Raw genomic sequence first — 19420 nt, forward strand, 5'->3', positions numbered from 1 at the left:
TTGTCTACAGGTAAGTATATGCCCGAACTTATTCTGCTATCACCTAAAACAATTGAAGTTGAGATAGTATAATGTTATATTGTTAATAAGCTTCGTGCAAGCAAACTTCTATCTAGTTTTGAAGGAACAATGACCAAAGGTTAGTCACTGATAGACTGTCTGATATTATTGTAACTGTGATGATGTGGATGATCAGTGAGTCGATGTGGTGTCATTCAGTCTGACTAATATTTATACCTTATGAAGCTATCATTAGATCGCTCTTAAACAAAATAATTGTAAAAGAAAACGGAACAATTCATTCACGGAAAAACGGTATTCGATTAATTTAAAAAAAATCGATAAAAGTTTTTTCAATTTAGGCTTATTTTATCAGCAAACGTGTAATTTTTTATTGTTTTCTTTTGTTTTGTAGTCTTAATCTTTGTGTTATTTGCGACAACGCTCTTTTTAAAAACATTTCTCAATCGGCCGTTTGATTCAGCCCGACGGCGAATTAAATGAGAACGTAAGAGATGCGCGCAATTCTGAGTACGTGGGGGGGCCCGAGACCCCTTATCGTAAATCCGTCTCCGGCCCGTTGTCATCGCTATCGCATAACGCGATAAATTACGACATACAAAGGTGCTCCCGAAGACCGGTTCGGACTTAGACGATTTTACCGAATCTTCCGAAACGCATTGCACCTAGAAGACACGATACTAGCGCTGGGAAGAAATCGTGTTTCAGTTGTTGTTCGGTGGTCATCAAATGCAGAAGAGCAACCGAATAGGTCGTTTCCATTCTCATTTCGGTCAAAAGGGCTTCCATGCTGAATAACAATGAAGGATAAATTCCTTTTCTTGTTCCTAATATTAAGTTGCTATCTATCAAGTAAGTTCTTATTATCATCACATTTTATGCCAATTTAAACAACAGTAAATTATTTAAAAAATTTTTTTAACCATCTCCATCGATACCAAATGGATTGCACTACTTACAACGATATCTAATTAATTTTTTCTGAATGTTTTACTGGCCATACACTGATTTCAAGATAAATTAATCTACTTTTAAATGCTTTTTAAATAACAAAATATTTAAATAGTGTTTATTTTTGAAATGAGAGGTCGATTCATTGATTCATGGAAAGATTTATTCATACAAATACACGTAGATATTTGCACCTACATAAATATTATTATATTATATACAAAATATAAAATAAATCTTTAAATTGTGGTTTGAAGTTTAGGATAAATTTTTGAGTAAAATTAAAAACGGCTGAACTATGAAAGTTATTATATACTATCCATATTATATTATATATAATAGCTATCATACACTGTATGATGTATACATAAAAAAGTATGGTTTGTATATATTACATATAATAATACAGGGTATCCCAGTTCCTTCTGACGAAACTCAGGGAATAGATTCTACTCTTCATTTGGAGCAAAAAATGCCGAGGAGAAAATTTTCGGAAAGTTCTCTATTTTGAAGATATTCGTCAATTTAGGTTTTTTCAACTTTTCACTACCTTACCACATAAAAACGCTTACAACTTCCAAATTGATCCACTTATAACAAGTGTCATTTTTATTTCACAAGTAGTTAGTAGAGTTGAAAACTAACAATTGAATGTTCGAAAACATACGCTAATGTAAATTTGGAGGGGGGGTTAGAAATAAATCAATTAGAACTCGCTTTGTAAAATAATATTAATATTAATTAATATTATCTTTCAGTAACACACCCTGCCTGATACATTCTGTGATGATTATTATTTAAACTTCAATCCCATCCAGCATTTTTCATTCAACCGGTCAAACAAGTGTCATTTTTATTTTAAAAAGCGAGTTCTAATTGATTTATTTCTACCCCCTTCAAATTTACCTTAGCTCATGTTTTCGAACATTCAATTGTTATTTTTCAACTTTACTAGAACGTTATTTAAAAACCTGGATATATCAACGTAAAGTATATTAGATGAAAAAGTTTTTGTCAAATTTGACAAGTGTAGGTATTTTTTTGTAACCTCAGTAGAACGTGCAATCATGACCAAAATTTTAAATTTTGTGATTTTGACATGTTCCAACTGATATTGGCTAACATTTTATATCATTCAGATTATTGCAAATAGAAGAATCTTACAGAAAATTTAGCGTTCTTTCAAATGGTGTAATTTGTTGTAGTCTCAACATTTTGAAAGTTGCAAGCGTTTTTATGTGGTAATGCAGTGAAAAGTTGAAAAAACCTAAATGACGAATATCTTCAAAATAGAGAGCTTTCCGAAAATTTTCTCCTGGGCATTTTTTGCTCCAAACGAAGAGTAGAATCGATTCCCTGAGTTTCGTCAGAAGGAACTGGGACACCCTGTATAATAATAATTTTTGATTATACGATAAATTTTTGAGTAACGTTAAAAACGACTGAACTATTTACTACACATTATATGTAATACCGAATACTATCTTGCACTCAAATATTATTACATGTATATAGAATAATTTTACATATAACAATTTTAATATAACATATAATAATATAATAATAATTTGTGATTATACAATAAATTTTTGAGTAACATTAAAAATGACTGAACTATATTATCGATATTATATTATATATAATAATTATTAAATACTATCGTATACTCAAAAAATATTATATGTAATAATTTTACATATATAATAATTTTAATATAACATATAATAATGTAATAATAATTTTTGATTATACCATAAAGTTTTGAGTAACTTTAAAACGACTGACCTATATACTATCGATATTATATGTAATAACGAATACTATCTTGCACTCCAAAATTATTATGTGCCTGTGTAATAATTTTACATATAACATATAATAATTTTTATATAATATATAATAATAATTTTTGATTATACGATAAATTTTTGCGTAACATTAAAAACGACTGAACTATATACTATCGATATTATATTATAAATAATAGCTATTAAATACTATCGTATACTCAAAAATTATTATATGTATACATAATAATTTTACAGTGGGCCGGGTCATCCGAGAGGCTTTTGGGCGTCAAGAGCCCGATTCGTAGATAGCCCCCCGAGAACCTGAGCAGGAAACGAGGAATCGTCCTTACGTGGCTAAGAATAGGCCATACACGGTTGACACTCGGGCACCTGCTCTTGGGCCAAAGCCCGCGCAGGTGCCCCTTATGCAGAGAAAGGTTGCTCGATGTGTCCCACATACTGGAAACATGTCATGCCTTGGCTCCCTACAGGGAGCGTGTAGACGTGCTATTCAATCTGAAAATAGTATTCGAGCACTGCAGCCGTTTTCTGGGTCCCCTGTTCCGCTTTTTATGGGAAATTGGTTTTTTTTATTGTATATAATATGTCTTATGTGTTGTGTGTCTATATATTTTGTCTGAGGGCATGTATTTATTAGCGTGAATGGCGAGTGGTGAGGGCGAAATATAACGTCATCGTCGCCCCTCGAACGTTGAGAGCGTATGAGTAAGTGTTCGGGGTCGATGGCGGAATATTTACAAAAGTACTTTCATCGACCCCGATTTAGATTATTTTGAGTATAGATCGGTGGAGGAATATTAATCATGAGTGTACTATGGATGTATTTATGTGTATGAATGTATTGTTTGAAAGGGTAAATAGAATATAGACTTAGTTGAGGGCTGAAATGACCTAGATGTCGGAAGCCCCAGGCAAAAAAAAAAAAATAGAATGTTGTAAAATATGAATATTATTGTTATACTTATGTCTTTAAAAAACATTAATCCTGATGATGGATGTAAATTTCCGTACCGTTCGAAAAATGTAGATAAGTAATGTAATTACCTTTTTGTTAAAAAAACCACATGGATGTGTTTTCTAACATAAACAAAAAAATTAAATGAAGACAAATTAATCTTGGAAATTTCATAATTTAAATAAAACATCTTTATTATATATACATTTATACAGTCATATGTAATTTTGTCTATATTTGTTCACACATTTCAAAGTTATTTTGAAAACACAATATCCAAAATTTGAATGCTTGTCGAACATCATAGAGTCCTACTGCCTATTTTGATAAATGATTTAGAGAAAACTCCTGTTAAAAAGAATTATTTCAAAATTAATTCCTGACCAATTTGATTTTCGCAACTTAACTATCCAACAGTTCATCGTATCTATCCTGACGTAAGCTAAGATTTTGATCGAGTTTGGCTCATGCGCAAGGGTATCTTTTACCCAGATATACCGGTTTTTCCGAGTCATAGTTGATAATTCCCTCTCCTTACAATTTCATCATGCCGGCGTACCACAGGGGAGCGTTCTGGCCCCAACACTTTTTCAGGCGTACCAGGCTGAACTCCAAACCTATTTCGAAACCGCCATACTAATCTCTGCCAGACATCCATTGATCATTGATTTTTCATTCAAAACCTTCAAAAACACCTCTCACTACTAAAGTCTTTCACGCCCATTAACTTCATTTTCCGCAAAAAGATCCGTTCTCATTTTTACTTCAATAATATCCCCAACCAAGGTCAAGGTGTACATAGAACAAACGTTTGACGTAAAAATGTGGAATCCTCACGGCTAAACTGTCACGTACTTCCACGACTACTTTAAAAAGCACTGACATACTCCTTAAAAATAAAAGTCTGCTTTTTAACACCAAAGCGAAGATTGACAGACTAGAACTGTTGGATTGAGCCTGATATCTGCCGCATCGAAACTGCATAATCCTTAATCATAAAAAATCCTTGTTTCATTTTTATGAACGAACCCATTATATCAACCCCAACATTATATCAACGAACCCATAAATACAGTCCTCAAAATTTTGCCCTGATGTTAGACGCTCCCGATACTGCAAGTCTCATGCAAACCTAGAAACTCTCAATGAATTTGCTAAAACTCTCCTCGCCAATTATCGAGCCAAAGACCTAGGATACCCTATCACGCGAGTAAAGTTCGATGGCCATCGGTCTGACCACGAACAAATAGCCAAACTAGGCCAATGCAATGAGACTAGATACATTTAAAACTAGTCATTTCCTTACCATTTACACATATAATTATATTACTCAATATAATGCAAAATATACCACACCGACAAGTGAAGAATCTATGATGATATCTATTAACACTATTTCTACACTGTGTAATGTCTCAAATGGAAAAAAATTACAAATCAGTACTTACTAAATACTAAATTCTTTGACATTATTTCAGCCTTATAAATGAAAATATAACAATACGAAGAGACAATTAATTAAGGTTTTTAGTTGAGATAAAAAAGTCAATGGCACGAGCGGGATTCGAACCCAAGATCTGCGGCTTGATACGCCGCTGCTCTACCACCTGAGCTATCGTGACCTCGATCCACTCGGACACCAACTTCCCATCTCAATCGCACCTTTTGAATTTTCCTCCTTTTTGCCATTTTTCAAATGTCGTGTAATAGGATTGGATTCTCGGCGACAAATGAAATGGGCACGGAGAGCTTTAGTGAAGTATACTTCATTTAAATTCATTAAATTCACTAATTTCGTGGTCCGCTTGACCAATTAATATATTACAATTAATGAAGGTTTTTAGTTGAGATAAAAAAGTCAATGGCACGAGCGGTATTCGAACACACGATATTCGGCTTGATACGCCGCTGTTCTACCACTTAATCTATCGTGACCTCAATGGCAAAAAGGAGGGAAAATTCAAAAAAGTGAGGTTGTGATGGGAAGTTAGTGTCCGAGTGGATCGAGGTCACGATGGCTCAAGTGGTAGAGTAGCGCCGTATCTAGCCGAAGATCGTGGGTTCGAATCCCGCTCATGCCATTGACTTTTTTATCTCAACTAAAAACCTTAATTAATTGTAATATATTAATTGGTCAAGCTGACTACGAAAGTAGTGAATTTAATAGGAAGAGATTTTAATTTTATTTATGGAATGAATCTGACACAAAATGACCGACAGCATTGATCAAACTGTTTTCAAACAATTATATCACTGAATAAATAAATCGGGCATGCCATATTTTTACTTTCCTTATTTGACCATATGCAATTTATTTTTATTATCAAACATTTGTTTACAATTTTAGCAGTGTTTACTTACAATAGGTGATAAAGTTTTTAGTGTTATTTCTTTACGATAAAAAAATTGCCATTAAGACTCTCGATTGTCTTAGTTATAAAGTATTTATTTATTTAAATCGGCTGTAGACAAAGGAAATAAGATTACTTCTTGTTATTATCATTTTAAAATCGTCTCTGAACATTATCGGCCACTTTGTGAATTTTAGACATGATTCGGGCATTTCATATTTTTATATTGTCTTAGATTACTTCTAACAGTTTTAAGAAATACATAAGTTTGATTAAAATGTTTTTTTTCACGCTGATTTTGTTGCGAAAGGCTGTGCTTTCCCTTATCTCGTCTATTATTTTATTTATTCGGAGATTTGGGCCCTTGGCTTCATCACTGAACTGGAAAGTGAACAACTAAAATTTTTAAAATACTTATTACACCTATGGCGAAGTACTCCGACATCTGATAACTACAAGCGTTCAAAAAAGCTCTGAAATTATGGCAAATACTCTGGCCTGATGGCTCCTAGGAAAAAGCTTGTTATTAAAAGAAAATAAGAAGATACCTTTTAATTGGTGTACTCATCTACATAAAATTATTATTTATTTCGAAATCGTGAGATGCTTTTGTCTTCTGTGTAATTGTGTCATTCTTGCGTGTCGTGTCGAGAGTGCCAGCGAGAAGACAAACACTTTGAGCCCTGAAGATGATCTCAATAAAGATCAAAACGTTGGCACGATAAAGAAAATGTTTTTCTGAAACCTACATCACATCAGACCTCATCTCACGATTTCTAAATAAATATCGATTAACGGTCACTAATCACCACACATAAAATTATTATTTTTGTAGGATTACAATAATTATGGCTAAAGCTAGGCCCTAATAACAGAAAAAAAGATACAAAATTTAACTGAAATATTTCAAAACGGTATTCAGGGTGACTGGCATCTAAGAAAACATCAACACAACAAGGGCATATACAACGATGATCCCATCTGCCGATTATGAAATGAGGTGGAGAAAAAAGGCACCCATTTCATCTTCGGCGAAGCATCTGCTCAATGGAGATTTAACCTAACATAGGAAAAAAACGTAGGGAATGAAATTGTAGCAGCGACAGTCAATGACCTGATATTTCCAAGGAGAAGGATTGAGCCTATTGCACTGAACTAAGGGACTGGGAAGGTACAATAAGCCAAAGGCTGCAGTGCCTGGGGAGCAAAAACCCCGCTTCGGAGTATACTTTTTACCATACCATACCCTCAGGGTGACTGGCATGGTTTCAGTGGTTGAATCTTTTCTACAGTTTGTGTGCCCCAAAACACTTCCTCCTCGGGGCAAGTATAGCACCACAGTTTGTTAGTAGGTATGTAGATGTCTCCTCTCCTTCTGTGCAGAATCTTATGCCAATGTGCTTCAGATGTTCATTTAGTTAGCTGTTACTCGTTGCAAACCTATGTATCACAGGAGCAATGAGAACAACCCCTACAAGTGCACTAAAAACTCTGCCAAACCTACCTCCACCGGAAATATTTATACAAGGAGAGACTAGGAAAAGCTCATTTAGGCTCCAAAAACAATTAAATTGGATAGTAACTAAACAATTCGTGCATACAACTGTAATTAACAAAATCAGACACCTATTCTTAGAACTGGAGACTGACAATATGATCCCGGAAACATTCTGTACAACATCCTATAAAGTTTCAATGGACTATACAGGAGAGGATGAACACTGGAGTGCATCAGATACAATGATATGGTATACAGATGGCTCGAAAACATGAGCAATCAAACCCATTAGGGAAGTTCACTTCGGTCTTTCAACAGAAATACATGATATCAATGCTTATGCCCTGGAAAATCTTAAAAGAGATTACACTGGCAAAAAATCCTCATAAGATCTGATAGCTACGCAGCCATTAAATCATTAGCATGTAAAATAATCACATCAAAATTAGTCAGTGAATGCATCCTAAATCTCCAAAACCCGGGGAAACACAATAACATGACGATATCTTGGGTGCCAGGGCACAGGGGAATTTTGGGTAACGAGAAAGCAGACAGACTGGCCAGAGGTGGATCTGCATGACCATGCATCGACCCCCGAACCTATACTTGGGATAACAAAAACAATTATAGAATCCTCCATCGCAAAATGGATCCAAACAAAACAAAAGGAGAAGTGGATAAACTCTAGCTAGACATAGTAAACTTAAGTTGAAACAACCCTCAGCATGACTGACAAAACCACTGCTGCAAATGGAGAGGGCTAAACTCAGAGTAGTGACTACTAACTGGTCACTGGCATCTGAGAAAACATGAACACAACATGGGCATGTACAACGATGATCCCATCTGCAGATTATTATGAGGAGGAGGAAACAGCAACCCATTTCATATTTGAATGCGGAGCAACTGCTCAATGGAGACATAACCTAGCATACAGAAAAACCTAGGGAATGCAATTGCAGCAGGACTGTCAATGACCTGATACTTCTAAGGAGAAGAATTGAGTCTATTGCACTGAACTAACTAGGAAGGTAGAATAAGCCAGATAGCTGCAGTGCCTGGGGAGCTTCCTAGTAACCTTTTTACCAATCCTTTTTAAAAAGATAGTTCCTGCTCACAGTAAGTTGAGTATTTAAATACCTTACTACCTTTTTAAAAAGGATTTAACAGCGCACTCACTCTATCATTCATCATTTCTATCCTTTTTACCATACCATACCATCAGGTTGACTGGCAATAAGTCGAAAATTTCAGGAAGTGTTTCTACTGACCATATGAAACAAACTCTCCTATAAACCCCTGCCCAAATCGCAACGAAAAGAAGTAATTTCAGGCTTTGGTTTTTTTTTCGATTTAGGTCCACTACAGCAATTAGTCTTCTTTTTTCATCTGTCTAATGAACTCAACGAAGATTGGAACCCTACGTGGATTACCTGCAGGCCGATCAACAAACATATCTGCACGCAAAATTCCTAAAAAACAAAAATGTTTAAATTTGGGATTTTTTGAAAATGTTGGATTGGGAATTGTCATAAATTACAACCGCTTAGAGCTTTGCAAATTCCATCTAAAGTTCCCCTTTCAATTAGCTTTCTGAGGTATACCCAACCTTTCGAATTGCGCTTCTGGAAGGCCCAACAATTTTGTATTTTGTTGAGAAAAAAAATACAGGTTTGAAGGGGGCTCGCTCAATCAACTACTGCAACGGTAATAAACATTAAAAATATTTTCTGTAGATGTACATCGTGGTTGACCACTACTCTTCGATCGAGACTTCCAGTGGCCCTTTCAGCTACGACCGTTGTTGATTAAAGGATCTACCGGGTGGGATCATCTCGACTTAAACCCATATTTAAAAAAAATTAATTTGTTACTCAAATTTATTGTTTAATCATTGAAAGCAATTTAAGAAACCAATTAACTCAGTTGAAAAGTTAGCTCTGAAAAGGATGAACTTGATTTTCTCTATTTTTAAACTATAAAGTGTAAAAAGATCATTAGCGAACAAAGCAAACAAGTTATTCGTGCTGTGTTTACATTTCAAGTCAACTATTAATCAATTAATTAATCTTTATATACGGTATTGGTTGAGATAAAAAAGTAAGCGTCACGAGCGGGATTCGAACCCACGACCTTCGGCTAAATACACCGCTGCTCTACTACTTGAGCTATCGTGACTTCGATCCACTCGGACACCAACTTCCCATCTCAACCGCACCTTTTGAATTTTCCCTCCTTTTTCAAATTTTAACCAATTCCTGTTTTATCTCAGCCAATGCCTTACATAGAGATTAATCAATTGAAAGATGTCATTTGGTCAATCGGACCACGAAATCTATTGAATTCAATTATTAATTTTATAACCAGTATTACGGGAAATAATCAGTAATACAAGTGTCCGGTTTTTTTGGTTTTTGGCTGTTTTATTTTTATGTTGCTTTCTTACATATAAATCCAATATTCAATTAAAATTAAACGTTGCAGAATAAACTTCATAAATAGTTGATTGTGGAGTTCATCGAAAATCTAGGATAGTCCTATTATTTAATACGCTGTTATTAGGGCCTAACTTCCCGTTTTCGGCTATTAGATTATTAGGGCAGAAAGGTTTTTAAATCGCTGTTAAAACGGCATTTTTAAATATGGGCTATTCACATTTTGTAATTTAAATAAAAGCAATCAAAGTAAAACATTTTTTAAAAATTTACGTTTTAAAAAAGGGATTGTTAGTCATGCATGTGTATTATTTACCCTTTTACTGCAACTTACAAAGCAAAAGAATGTCGGAGAATACTAATAAGAATCGTATTAGTTTTTGTACGTGGTAATAATAATTTTAGTTTTGGATTCTCCCTCACCACTGTTTCTTCCAATTCCTTATCTGTTCTCTCGCATCTTTTATATTTCTCAACTTCCTTAAATTCTTCCTCACTCACTCCGTTCATCTTTCTCCCTCTCAAACACCTTTATTAAATTACTACATTTATTACTCAATTAATTATACTTTTTTTCTTATTGCTTGCTTATAATTGTAATAATAAAAATAAATAAATAAAAAGGGGAGTCGAAATCAGAAATTTGTGGCATGCGCGAACGAAGTCACGGTAGCTGGTAAATAATAAAATAATCTATAATATATTTCAGAGTTCAGTCGTTTTTAATGTTACTCAAAAATTTATCATATACTCAAAAATTATTACACGTATATAATAACTTTCATAGTTCAGTCGATTTTAAGGTTACTAAAAAATGTTATTAGGTTTCGTGGTCGGCTTGACCAAATAAATTCTTTTCAATTAATTAAGGTTTTGGTGGAGATAAAAAGTCAGTGTCACAAGCGGGATTCGAACCCACGACCTTCGGCTTAATACGCCGCTGCTCTACCACTTCAGCTATCGTGACTTCGATCCTCTCGGACACCTACTTCCCATCTCAACCCCACCTTTTGAATTTTCCCTCCTTTTTGCCATTCTTCAAGGTGGGGTTGAGATGAGAAGTTGGTGTCCGAGAGGATCGAAGTCACAATAGCTCAAGTGGTAGAGTAGCGGCGTATCAAGCCGAAGGTCGTGGGTTCGAATCCCGCTTGTGACATTGATTTTTTATCTCGACCAAAACCTTAATGAATTGAAAAGAATTTATTTGCACAAGCGGACCGCGAAACCTAATAAAATGTAATAAACAAAATGTAGTATACTTTGTTATTATTTTAATTTTTTAGAAAATATTGTTTTTATTATTATATTATTATTTGTATTTATTTTTGTATTTGTACTTATGTTTTGTAACATAAGCCAAAAAATTGAACTGGATATCTGTATTATCTTTAAGATATTGGACAAGGTGTAAATAACTCCAAAATTTCTGTAAGAAACTCATTTTCTTTCATTAGATAAAATTTAGATTGAGAGATTTTATTTTATAGTTACTTCTTGGATGTAATTGATCTATCTGTCATTTATCTGCGCTGTATTCCTCACAAATATCATCATTGATTGATGTGCGTGATTATGGCTGACCTGGGTTGAACTATGTTGTAAGAGTTCTGTTATTTTTATTTGTAGATATCGAAGCAGATCTATATTATATCGCCTCATGTCCTATTATTCTTGAAAATGAACCCTGCAACAGTGATACCGTCAAGTTTTTTCTTTATACCAGGTAAAATAACAATTTTTTAGAATTTTTTAAAAAACTTATTGCAATAAACAAAATCTTTTATTCAGGAAAAACATGAACGACTCGCAGTACGTCAAAATAACAGACGAGGCAGACAATATAACGAATTCTTTTTATAAAGATGATCTCAAGACGAAAATAATAGTCCACGGTTACAACGCTGATATGAATCTGTCCGTACTGGTGAAGTTAAAAGACGGTTGGAAAAATTTGTCCTGTTGTAGATAGTTTTTGTAAAAAAACTATTTTTAGGTTTTTATTTTAACAGCATATCTTAAAAAATACGACGCTAACGTCTGGATGGTCGACTGGGCCGTGCTTGTGCCCAGTCCGTGCTATCCGACTGCCGTCTATAACGTGAGGTACGCTGGAAAATGCCTCGCGAAGTTCATCGACAAGCTGAGGAAGAGGAAAAAAACCGGAACGATGGACCTGCACGTGGTCGGTTTCAGCCTGGGGGCCCACGTCCCAGCGAATGCAGCACCTCATCTAAAACCTTACCAAATTCCAAGAATAACAGGTAAGATCTTATTACAATGTGCAATTTTTTATATATACATACATATATTTACAACTAGTTACATATTGACATTGAGTGGAGCAAATAATCAACATCATTTTTCCGATTTAACTGTTCTAAGATACCTCCTTATGAAATTGTTGTGATGAGTCCTGTTCGATTATTGTACAACTTCGTAAAATTTTGAGAAATTAATTTTTCGATAAATGGGACTTTAGGATAGGATTTTAAACTGATAGGGTTAGAAACTTTTTTATTCGAAGGTTTGGCGGTTCACCATAGTTATTTGTTCTCAGATCTTCAGATTGTAAGTTTGTTTTATTATCGATAGTTTGGATTGTTGTCCAGTTTTTAGAGTAGATCGTAGCGTCTGTTTAGGTCGTTTTGTTTCAGCTGATTATATGTTAACTGTGAGTTTAGTTGAAACCGTTTTGTTACCTCATTACAGATCCTCTGAACCGCAAGATCAGATGACATTGCTTTCCCGTATACTAGGTCATCCTAAAAAGGAGTCTGAGGATCTTTAACGTCCGCACCTAGCATATTCGGCCTTATCGGACGTTTTATTCTCAAGATGAGACCTGACAGAAGTGTGTTACTGCCGCAGCATTGGTGTAGAGGCAGCTCAGCCCCGAGGGGCCAAGACAACCTCGCTCCACGCTTGACCATTTCGAGTGGTCGGGTCCGCATTAAGCATCAAACCGTATGCCGCGCGCAAAGGGCAACCTAAGCCGAGAAGGCCACTCTATCTCCCAGAGTATTGGGGCTCCCCCAGCATAGAAACTACCGGATCCGCTCCGGCCTCGGTTTTGTTTAAAGTGGAATTGCTAACCACCCCCTAGAGGAGACTACAATCGAGGTAAAATCCTCCAATTGAGCTCAGCGTACACCTGCGTGCAAAGCATACTCGAATAGGAGCAACCGATTCACTACCCATTCCCATCCGCCACTACTCACGTCTTCGAAGGACTTTGTCAGCGTAATCACAGCGTCCTCAACGCTTATACGTTTCTGTTCGATCCGCCGTATCCCGTGAGGCCGAGTGTATAACGACGGTCATACGCAAGTTTCGTGCGAAGGTCACATATAGAAGACAGCCTCTTCTCTAAGTTCCCGCCAGGGGCGTCACCACGAACCACTACGAGTCCATTCCCAGTGTAACATGGGCTGAACCTAGGACTATTTCTGTTAACCCGTAGTACAGATGGTGCACTCTCCCCCGTCTATGCAAGCAGGATCTGGTACCCTCCTAACCCTCTTGGGCCTCTAATAAGGCACCCGCCACCCCATGCCGACCCAAGGCAGACATGAGTACAGCTTGTGCTTTAGAGAGGTTGCGCCCGGACACCCCCCTCTTGAAACCAAGGGTTGGGAGGACACGAGGTACACATAGTTTTTGGCACCGACCCTTAACCACATTGTACCACCCGTCGTTCCTGCAGTTCCACATTAAGTGGGCTACAACAACCTGGGTGGATAAGATCAGATGACAGCTGTGTCATCGGCAAAAAACGCAAGGAGGGTGATGGGTGTTGTGGGAACATCTGCAGTATAAGTGGTCCAAGAACTCCCTGCGGTACTCCCTCAGCCGGAGCGAGGAATCGGTGTAATCTGATCCTTATCGGACCCGAACGAACCGATCTGTCAGACAGGAATGATTAGGCACATGGTCCGACGCGGTCAAACGCTTGTCCCACATCAAGAAAGTACATTAATTTAAGATATACTTTACTCAATTTAAAAAAGTAACGTTTCGTAGAACTACACCCACCCTAGCAGTTCAAATCATAACCAATACCACATCTCTTCACATTGAGGTTAAGGTTAAGGTTAAGCACTAATCAGCTGCTACAGATTACTTAGCGAGGGCAGCTGGAATCATAAGTGCAATAACATAGGTCACTCGAAAATCTCAAAACTATGGAGTAAGGTTAACGGTCAATTATTAAGCGTTAGTGATAAAAAGATTAAAACTCCTTCGGGGAAAAAGCACTTTCAGGTAGTCACCCCTTGTGATTATAATTATAGTCTGGATGATGACTATCGTAACATAGACTGCTACACAGATGGATCACTTATCAAAGGTAGAGGGAGTGGTTCAGGAATTTACATACCAAAATTAGGAATCAACATCTCCCCTCCCTTGGCAATAACATCGTTTTTCAGGCGGAAATCTGGGCCACCAATGTGTGTTGTAGGACACTTATGGAAAATAAAATTAAGGGAAAAGATATTAGAATTTCTTCTGACAGTCCGGCTGGTCTTAGGGCATTACAAAAAGATTTGTCAACCTCACGACTGGTGGAGGAAACTGTAGATCTTATCAGTAGGATCTTTTCCCGGTTCGATAACAAGGTAACACTTATTTGGATACCAGCACATAAAGGACACCATGGCAATGAAAAGGCGGATGGCCTAGTCAAAGAAGGTTCTAATACTACGTTTGTCGGACCACAACCGGTGTTACCTCACTCTATGAGCCTAGCGAAAGAGAGTATCAATAACTGGGGCATGAAACAATTCCTTAAGGAGTGGAATTTATCCCCCGGCAATCGAAAGAGTTTGTTAAGGCGATCAAACCAGCAGAATCGAAATGGCTATCTCAAGGAAGGGAATTAGGAAGCTGATAGGTATCCTGACGGGCCACTGCCCACTGAGAAGACACCTCTTCATAATGGGTATCCTACCAGATCCCTTTTGCCGTTTGCGAAACAAAAGAAGAAACGGCAAGGCACTACCTCGCAGAGTGTGATAGGTGCTAGGTCTAGATTTGAAATCTTTGAAGGAGAGGACATCAACAAATCACTCCCCGAGATTAAATGGTCCAAAATCTTGAAAAATTAGAAAAATAGAAATATCAAAGTGTGGGTAATGACCAGGGCAAAAGAAGGCAATATTTATGTTTAACCACTGTTTACACCTGGAGGATGAAGATAAAAATAATTATTGTCAAACACGAATATTAAATTGTGCACAATAAATGCAGATAAGAGTGTCGTTTATAAACCGCAATTCACGTAAATCATAATGGATTAAATTTTTATAGACGTTGCTTTGATTAAAACATCTATTAACAAGAGATAATTCGGACGTGAGATCACAGGTTTAAATGGAAAATGTTTTGGTGTTAGTAGATCAAAAAATATTAGATACGACAAAAAAAGAGCCGTAATCAAAAATATTAAGTAATTGTTTTAAATTTGTATTTTTTATTTATTGCAATCTGTACAAGATATACATTAAGCAAATTGTATAGTTAAATACAAATCTGGCATATCTGCCAGGCCAGGAGGTAGAGGAGAGAGAAACAAACCAGTGCTGGAACTCTTTTCTGTATCTATAGCCTATTACAAGGTATTCTGTTGTCTATTATAAATAAATATAATTTTTTTTAATTCGAGTGTCTAACGTTTTTTCTGCGCGTGTTTCAAGACATAGGGCGTTCGGTTACTCGTGTTACAAACTTTGCCAGTAGATTCTACACTCAAAAAGAAACCAAAAAGTTCTAATTAACTATGGTCCACATCTCAGCAGTTTCGGAATTATACCATTTTTTCTGAATTTTTAAGATTTCACGACCTTGTTTCAAATAAACAATGATCTACAAAGATTTGGACAAATCCGTTGATACCATTTGAAAATCAGATAGATTACACGACGTTTGAAAAATGGCAAAAAGGAGGGAAAATTCAAAAGGTGGGGTTTAGATGGGAAGTTGGTGTCCGAGTGGATAGAATTCACGATAGCTCAAGTGGTAGAGCAGCGGCGTATCTAGCCGAAGGTCGAAGTTCGAATCCCGCTTGTGACACTGACTTTTTTATCTCAACCAAAACCTTAATTAATTGAATTTTAATTGGTCAAGCGGACCACTAAAACTAGTGAATTGAAAACTACGTTAAATTTGCAATAAGCTATTATCAATATTAACCTTGTAAACGTTCTTGAAATAAGCGTTTTAGTAGCGAGAACTTTGACAAAATTTTTTTTTTCAAAGTTGAAAAATTTACTATAGTGATTTAAACCACTATTTCCAAACCTAGAGACCAGCAAATTTCAGATAACGTACTCCATTTAATATGTTTTTTAGTGGCGCAATTTTGTTTTAAATTACGTTTATTAAAGATGAAGAAATAGAGGGAAATAGGAGGAATAATTTATTTCATGGTTTTGCTCATAGTCGAGTAGTGTAATTTTGTCGTTATATTAATTAAAACATTCCTATTTTAATGTAAACTAAATTAAACGATATCAAAAATTCATAATTTTTTATAAAAATTAGTTAATTATGATGATTAGGAAGAAAATGTATCAAAATACCGGAGTAACCTTATTTAAAACTTCACTTGTTTTCGTGGTCCGCTTGATCAAATAAATTCTTTTCAATTAAATTCACTAATTTCGTGGTCCGCTTGACCAATTAATACATTTCAATTAATTAAGGTTTTTAGTTGAGATGAAAAAAATTGAAAAATAGCAAAAAGGAGGGAAAATTCAAAAGGTGGGGTTGAGATGGGAAGTTAGTGTCCGAGTGGATCGAGGTCACGATAGCTCAATTGGTAGAGCAGCGGCGTATCTAGCCGAAGATCGTTGGTTCGAATCCCGTCCGTGCCATTAACTTTTTTCATCTCAACTAAAAATCTTTTCAATTAATTAAGGTTTTGGTTGAGATAAAAAGTCAGTGTCACGAGCGGGGTTTGAACCCACGACCTTCGGCTAGATCCGCCGCTAGCTCAAGTGGTACAGTAGCGGCCTATCTAGCCTTAATTTATTTAAAACAATTAAATTTAACAAACAATTTATTACATGGTTGTGCTCATAAAATTTAACTAACGATTTATCACATGGTTTTTCTCAAAATAACGCATTAAGAACAAAAGAGGCGTTACGATTGTGATAGTGATTATTGTGATACACGCTGTGACTGTACGTGGCGTGCGCTTGACGTCGCATTGATGTCCACACCCTATCAAAACGTGACAAGGGGTCGGGTAGCATCGGATGGCGTCGCATAGCGTTGCAAAACGTAAGTGTGTTCCTTGCTTTAACGTTGAATGCACAGCATAAGAGAACCCAACTGACTGGCCCAAACTGTCTCTAGCGAGCCAGAGAAAATACTAGACTTTGAAAAACCATTAAACAATAAATAAAAGGAGAGAAATGGAAAGATAATATAAAATGACCTAGAGCTCTTCTATGGTATATAGGTGGATCAAAGATGAATGGGCATAAAGTAACTTAACAGGCACCACATAGCTCATGGCTCGACCACAACCATATTTCATGCCAAATCATTAACGTTAACAAATTTACCAAGTGTTTAACAATAATAATACCTGGTATGGTATTGTACATAGGTTTTCCTGAACAAATGAAGTAGTAGTGCCATAAAGTAATCAGTTTTTTTACAGGTCTAGATCCTGCTTTGCCATTGTTCTTATTCGGCTTTATTTCAAACAAGTTGGATGCCGAGGACGGCGAATTCGTCGACATCGTGCACACGAACGGCCTGTTAGAGGGCCAAGTGAAACCCATAGGACACGTAGATTTTTATATGAACGGAGGAGTCTTGCAGCCAGGCTGCGGTAGCAAATTCCCGACTCGGGGTAAGCCGTTGACGATTCGACCAAGACCGCTATTTTCAATGATCGATTTTGCAGAAGAGGTGTCCTGCTCTCACCACAGATCCGTGGAGTATTTCGCTGAATCCATCAACACAGAGGTTGGCTTTTGGGGGTGGAGATGCATCGGTTTCTACTACTATATTACCGATCGGTGTCACGCCGTACCTCCTTTCGTTCTCATGGGGGAACACGTCAATAAAACGTAAAGATTAATTAAGAGTAACGTTATATAAATTTTTTTAAATTTTAATTTAAATTTATTTCAGATTAAGAGGCACTTACTCAGTCGATACCAACAGTCAGTCGCCATTCGCGATTGGAAAGAAAAGGTTACTGTTCTTAGTAACGAGCATCCCTCCGTTCGCAGTTTATTATCCAGTGGTCACACAATCCCTCAAATGAAGTCTGAAAAAAGTTCTTTGATTCTACACATTTTTTTGTGGTTACCTGCATGTCGTTATTATGTTTTTGTATTTTTCTAATTAATTGTCGAATTTAATGCTTTATTAATTATGAATTGTATATACGCATTATTAAAACTTTATTTATAATAAAGTTATACTTATTTAAATCAAATACTTAATTTAGTAGAACTAATAATTATATTATTACTAAGAACTAAACACGTAATCGTTTTGAATATACTAGATTATAAGAAATATCAATATATTTAGATGGATGGATAAATAGGGAGAGAGAAAAAGAAAAAAAAAAGGTTGTATGAGAGAGATTGATGCAATGAAGTAGTAGATAAATACAAAGGTGATTAAATTACAAAGAAAGTGATAGGAGGAAAGAAGAAACATAAAAAAGAAGTGGTAAAGGCCAAAAATAATGAGAGATTCCAAGTCATATTATACAATTTGTTAAAAGCAATGAAAGAGAAGGAGAAAAGTCAGGTGGAATATAAAAATGTGAAAGAAAGAATAGAGAAAAGGGGTGTGACAAGTGTGAGAAGTGGTGAGAAAGAGAGAGCGATACGGTACGAAAAAAGAAGAGAGAGAAAGAGTGAGAGGCAGAGTGTTCAAGTCATCATATATAATAAAATGACATGAGATATTATTTTCTCATCTTTCAGTGTTATGAGTACCTCGTTTGCGATAACCTCCGCCACACCGAAAACCATTTATAAGTCTTAGCAGAAAAAAATCTCTGAACTCTTAAAATCTTTTTCTTATTTTACTTTTGCAGAGCCTTTGCATATATTTCGACTGTATATGTGTGTGGGTGTGTTTCGCCGAGAACACATAAGATATAACGTGAAGTTAGGAAAAAGAGACATCTACAACTAAAACTAAGTGGATAAATAGATAAAGGGGCAATAGACAGAGAATAGAAACATAATAGATTAACAAAATAAACACATCAGTCATTGAGAGTTAAGAGAGGAAGAAGGAAAGAGAGAGAGAGGGAGATAAAGAGTGTGAGAGAGAGTGAGAGGGGGGGAAATAAACATAAAATTTCGCCAAGAACACGAAAGATACAAAGTGAAGTTAGGAAAAAGAGACATGTACAC

General features: G+C 36.0%; 1 protein-coding gene across 1 annotated transcript; it reads left to right on the top strand.

Moving 5' to 3' along the window:
• Positions 1 to 588: 588 nt before the first annotated feature.
• On the top strand, positions 589 to 18404 carry LOC106665576 (pancreatic triacylglycerol lipase-like). Its single transcript, XM_014392074.2, has 7 exons — positions 589 to 873; positions 11649 to 11745; positions 11811 to 11962; positions 12032 to 12283; positions 17692 to 17886; positions 17941 to 18106; positions 18171 to 18404. Exons 1-7 carry the CDS (start codon positions 822 to 824, stop codon positions 18304 to 18306), a joined length of 1050 nt encoding a protein of 349 aa, XP_014247560.1. The 5' UTR covers positions 589 to 821; the 3' UTR covers positions 18307 to 18404.
• The last annotated feature ends 1016 nt before the right edge of the window (positions 18405 to 19420 follow it).

This window comes from Cimex lectularius, unplaced genomic scaffold (assembly GCF_000648675.2).
Source record: "Cimex lectularius strain Harlan isolate CLEC.00 unplaced genomic scaffold, Clec_2.1 scaffold37, whole genome shotgun sequence".
In the NCBI taxonomy this organism is placed as follows: domain Eukaryota; kingdom Metazoa; phylum Arthropoda; class Insecta; order Hemiptera; family Cimicidae; genus Cimex; species Cimex lectularius.

Bases quoted from the DNA above. Each gene is read 5' to 3' on its own strand.
- LOC106665576 (XM_014392074.2), top strand. From the start codon at position 822: ATGAAGGATAAATTCCTTTTCTTGTTCCTAATATTAAGTTGCTATCTA. The intron at 874-11,648 runs GTAAGTTCTTAT...TTTTATTTGTAG, and splicing joins ATTAAGTTGCTATCTATCAA to ATATCGAAGCAGATCTATAT. The intron at 12,284-17,691 runs GTAAGATCTTAT...GTTTTTTTACAG, and splicing joins CCAAATTCCAAGAATAACAG to GTCTAGATCCTGCTTTGCCA.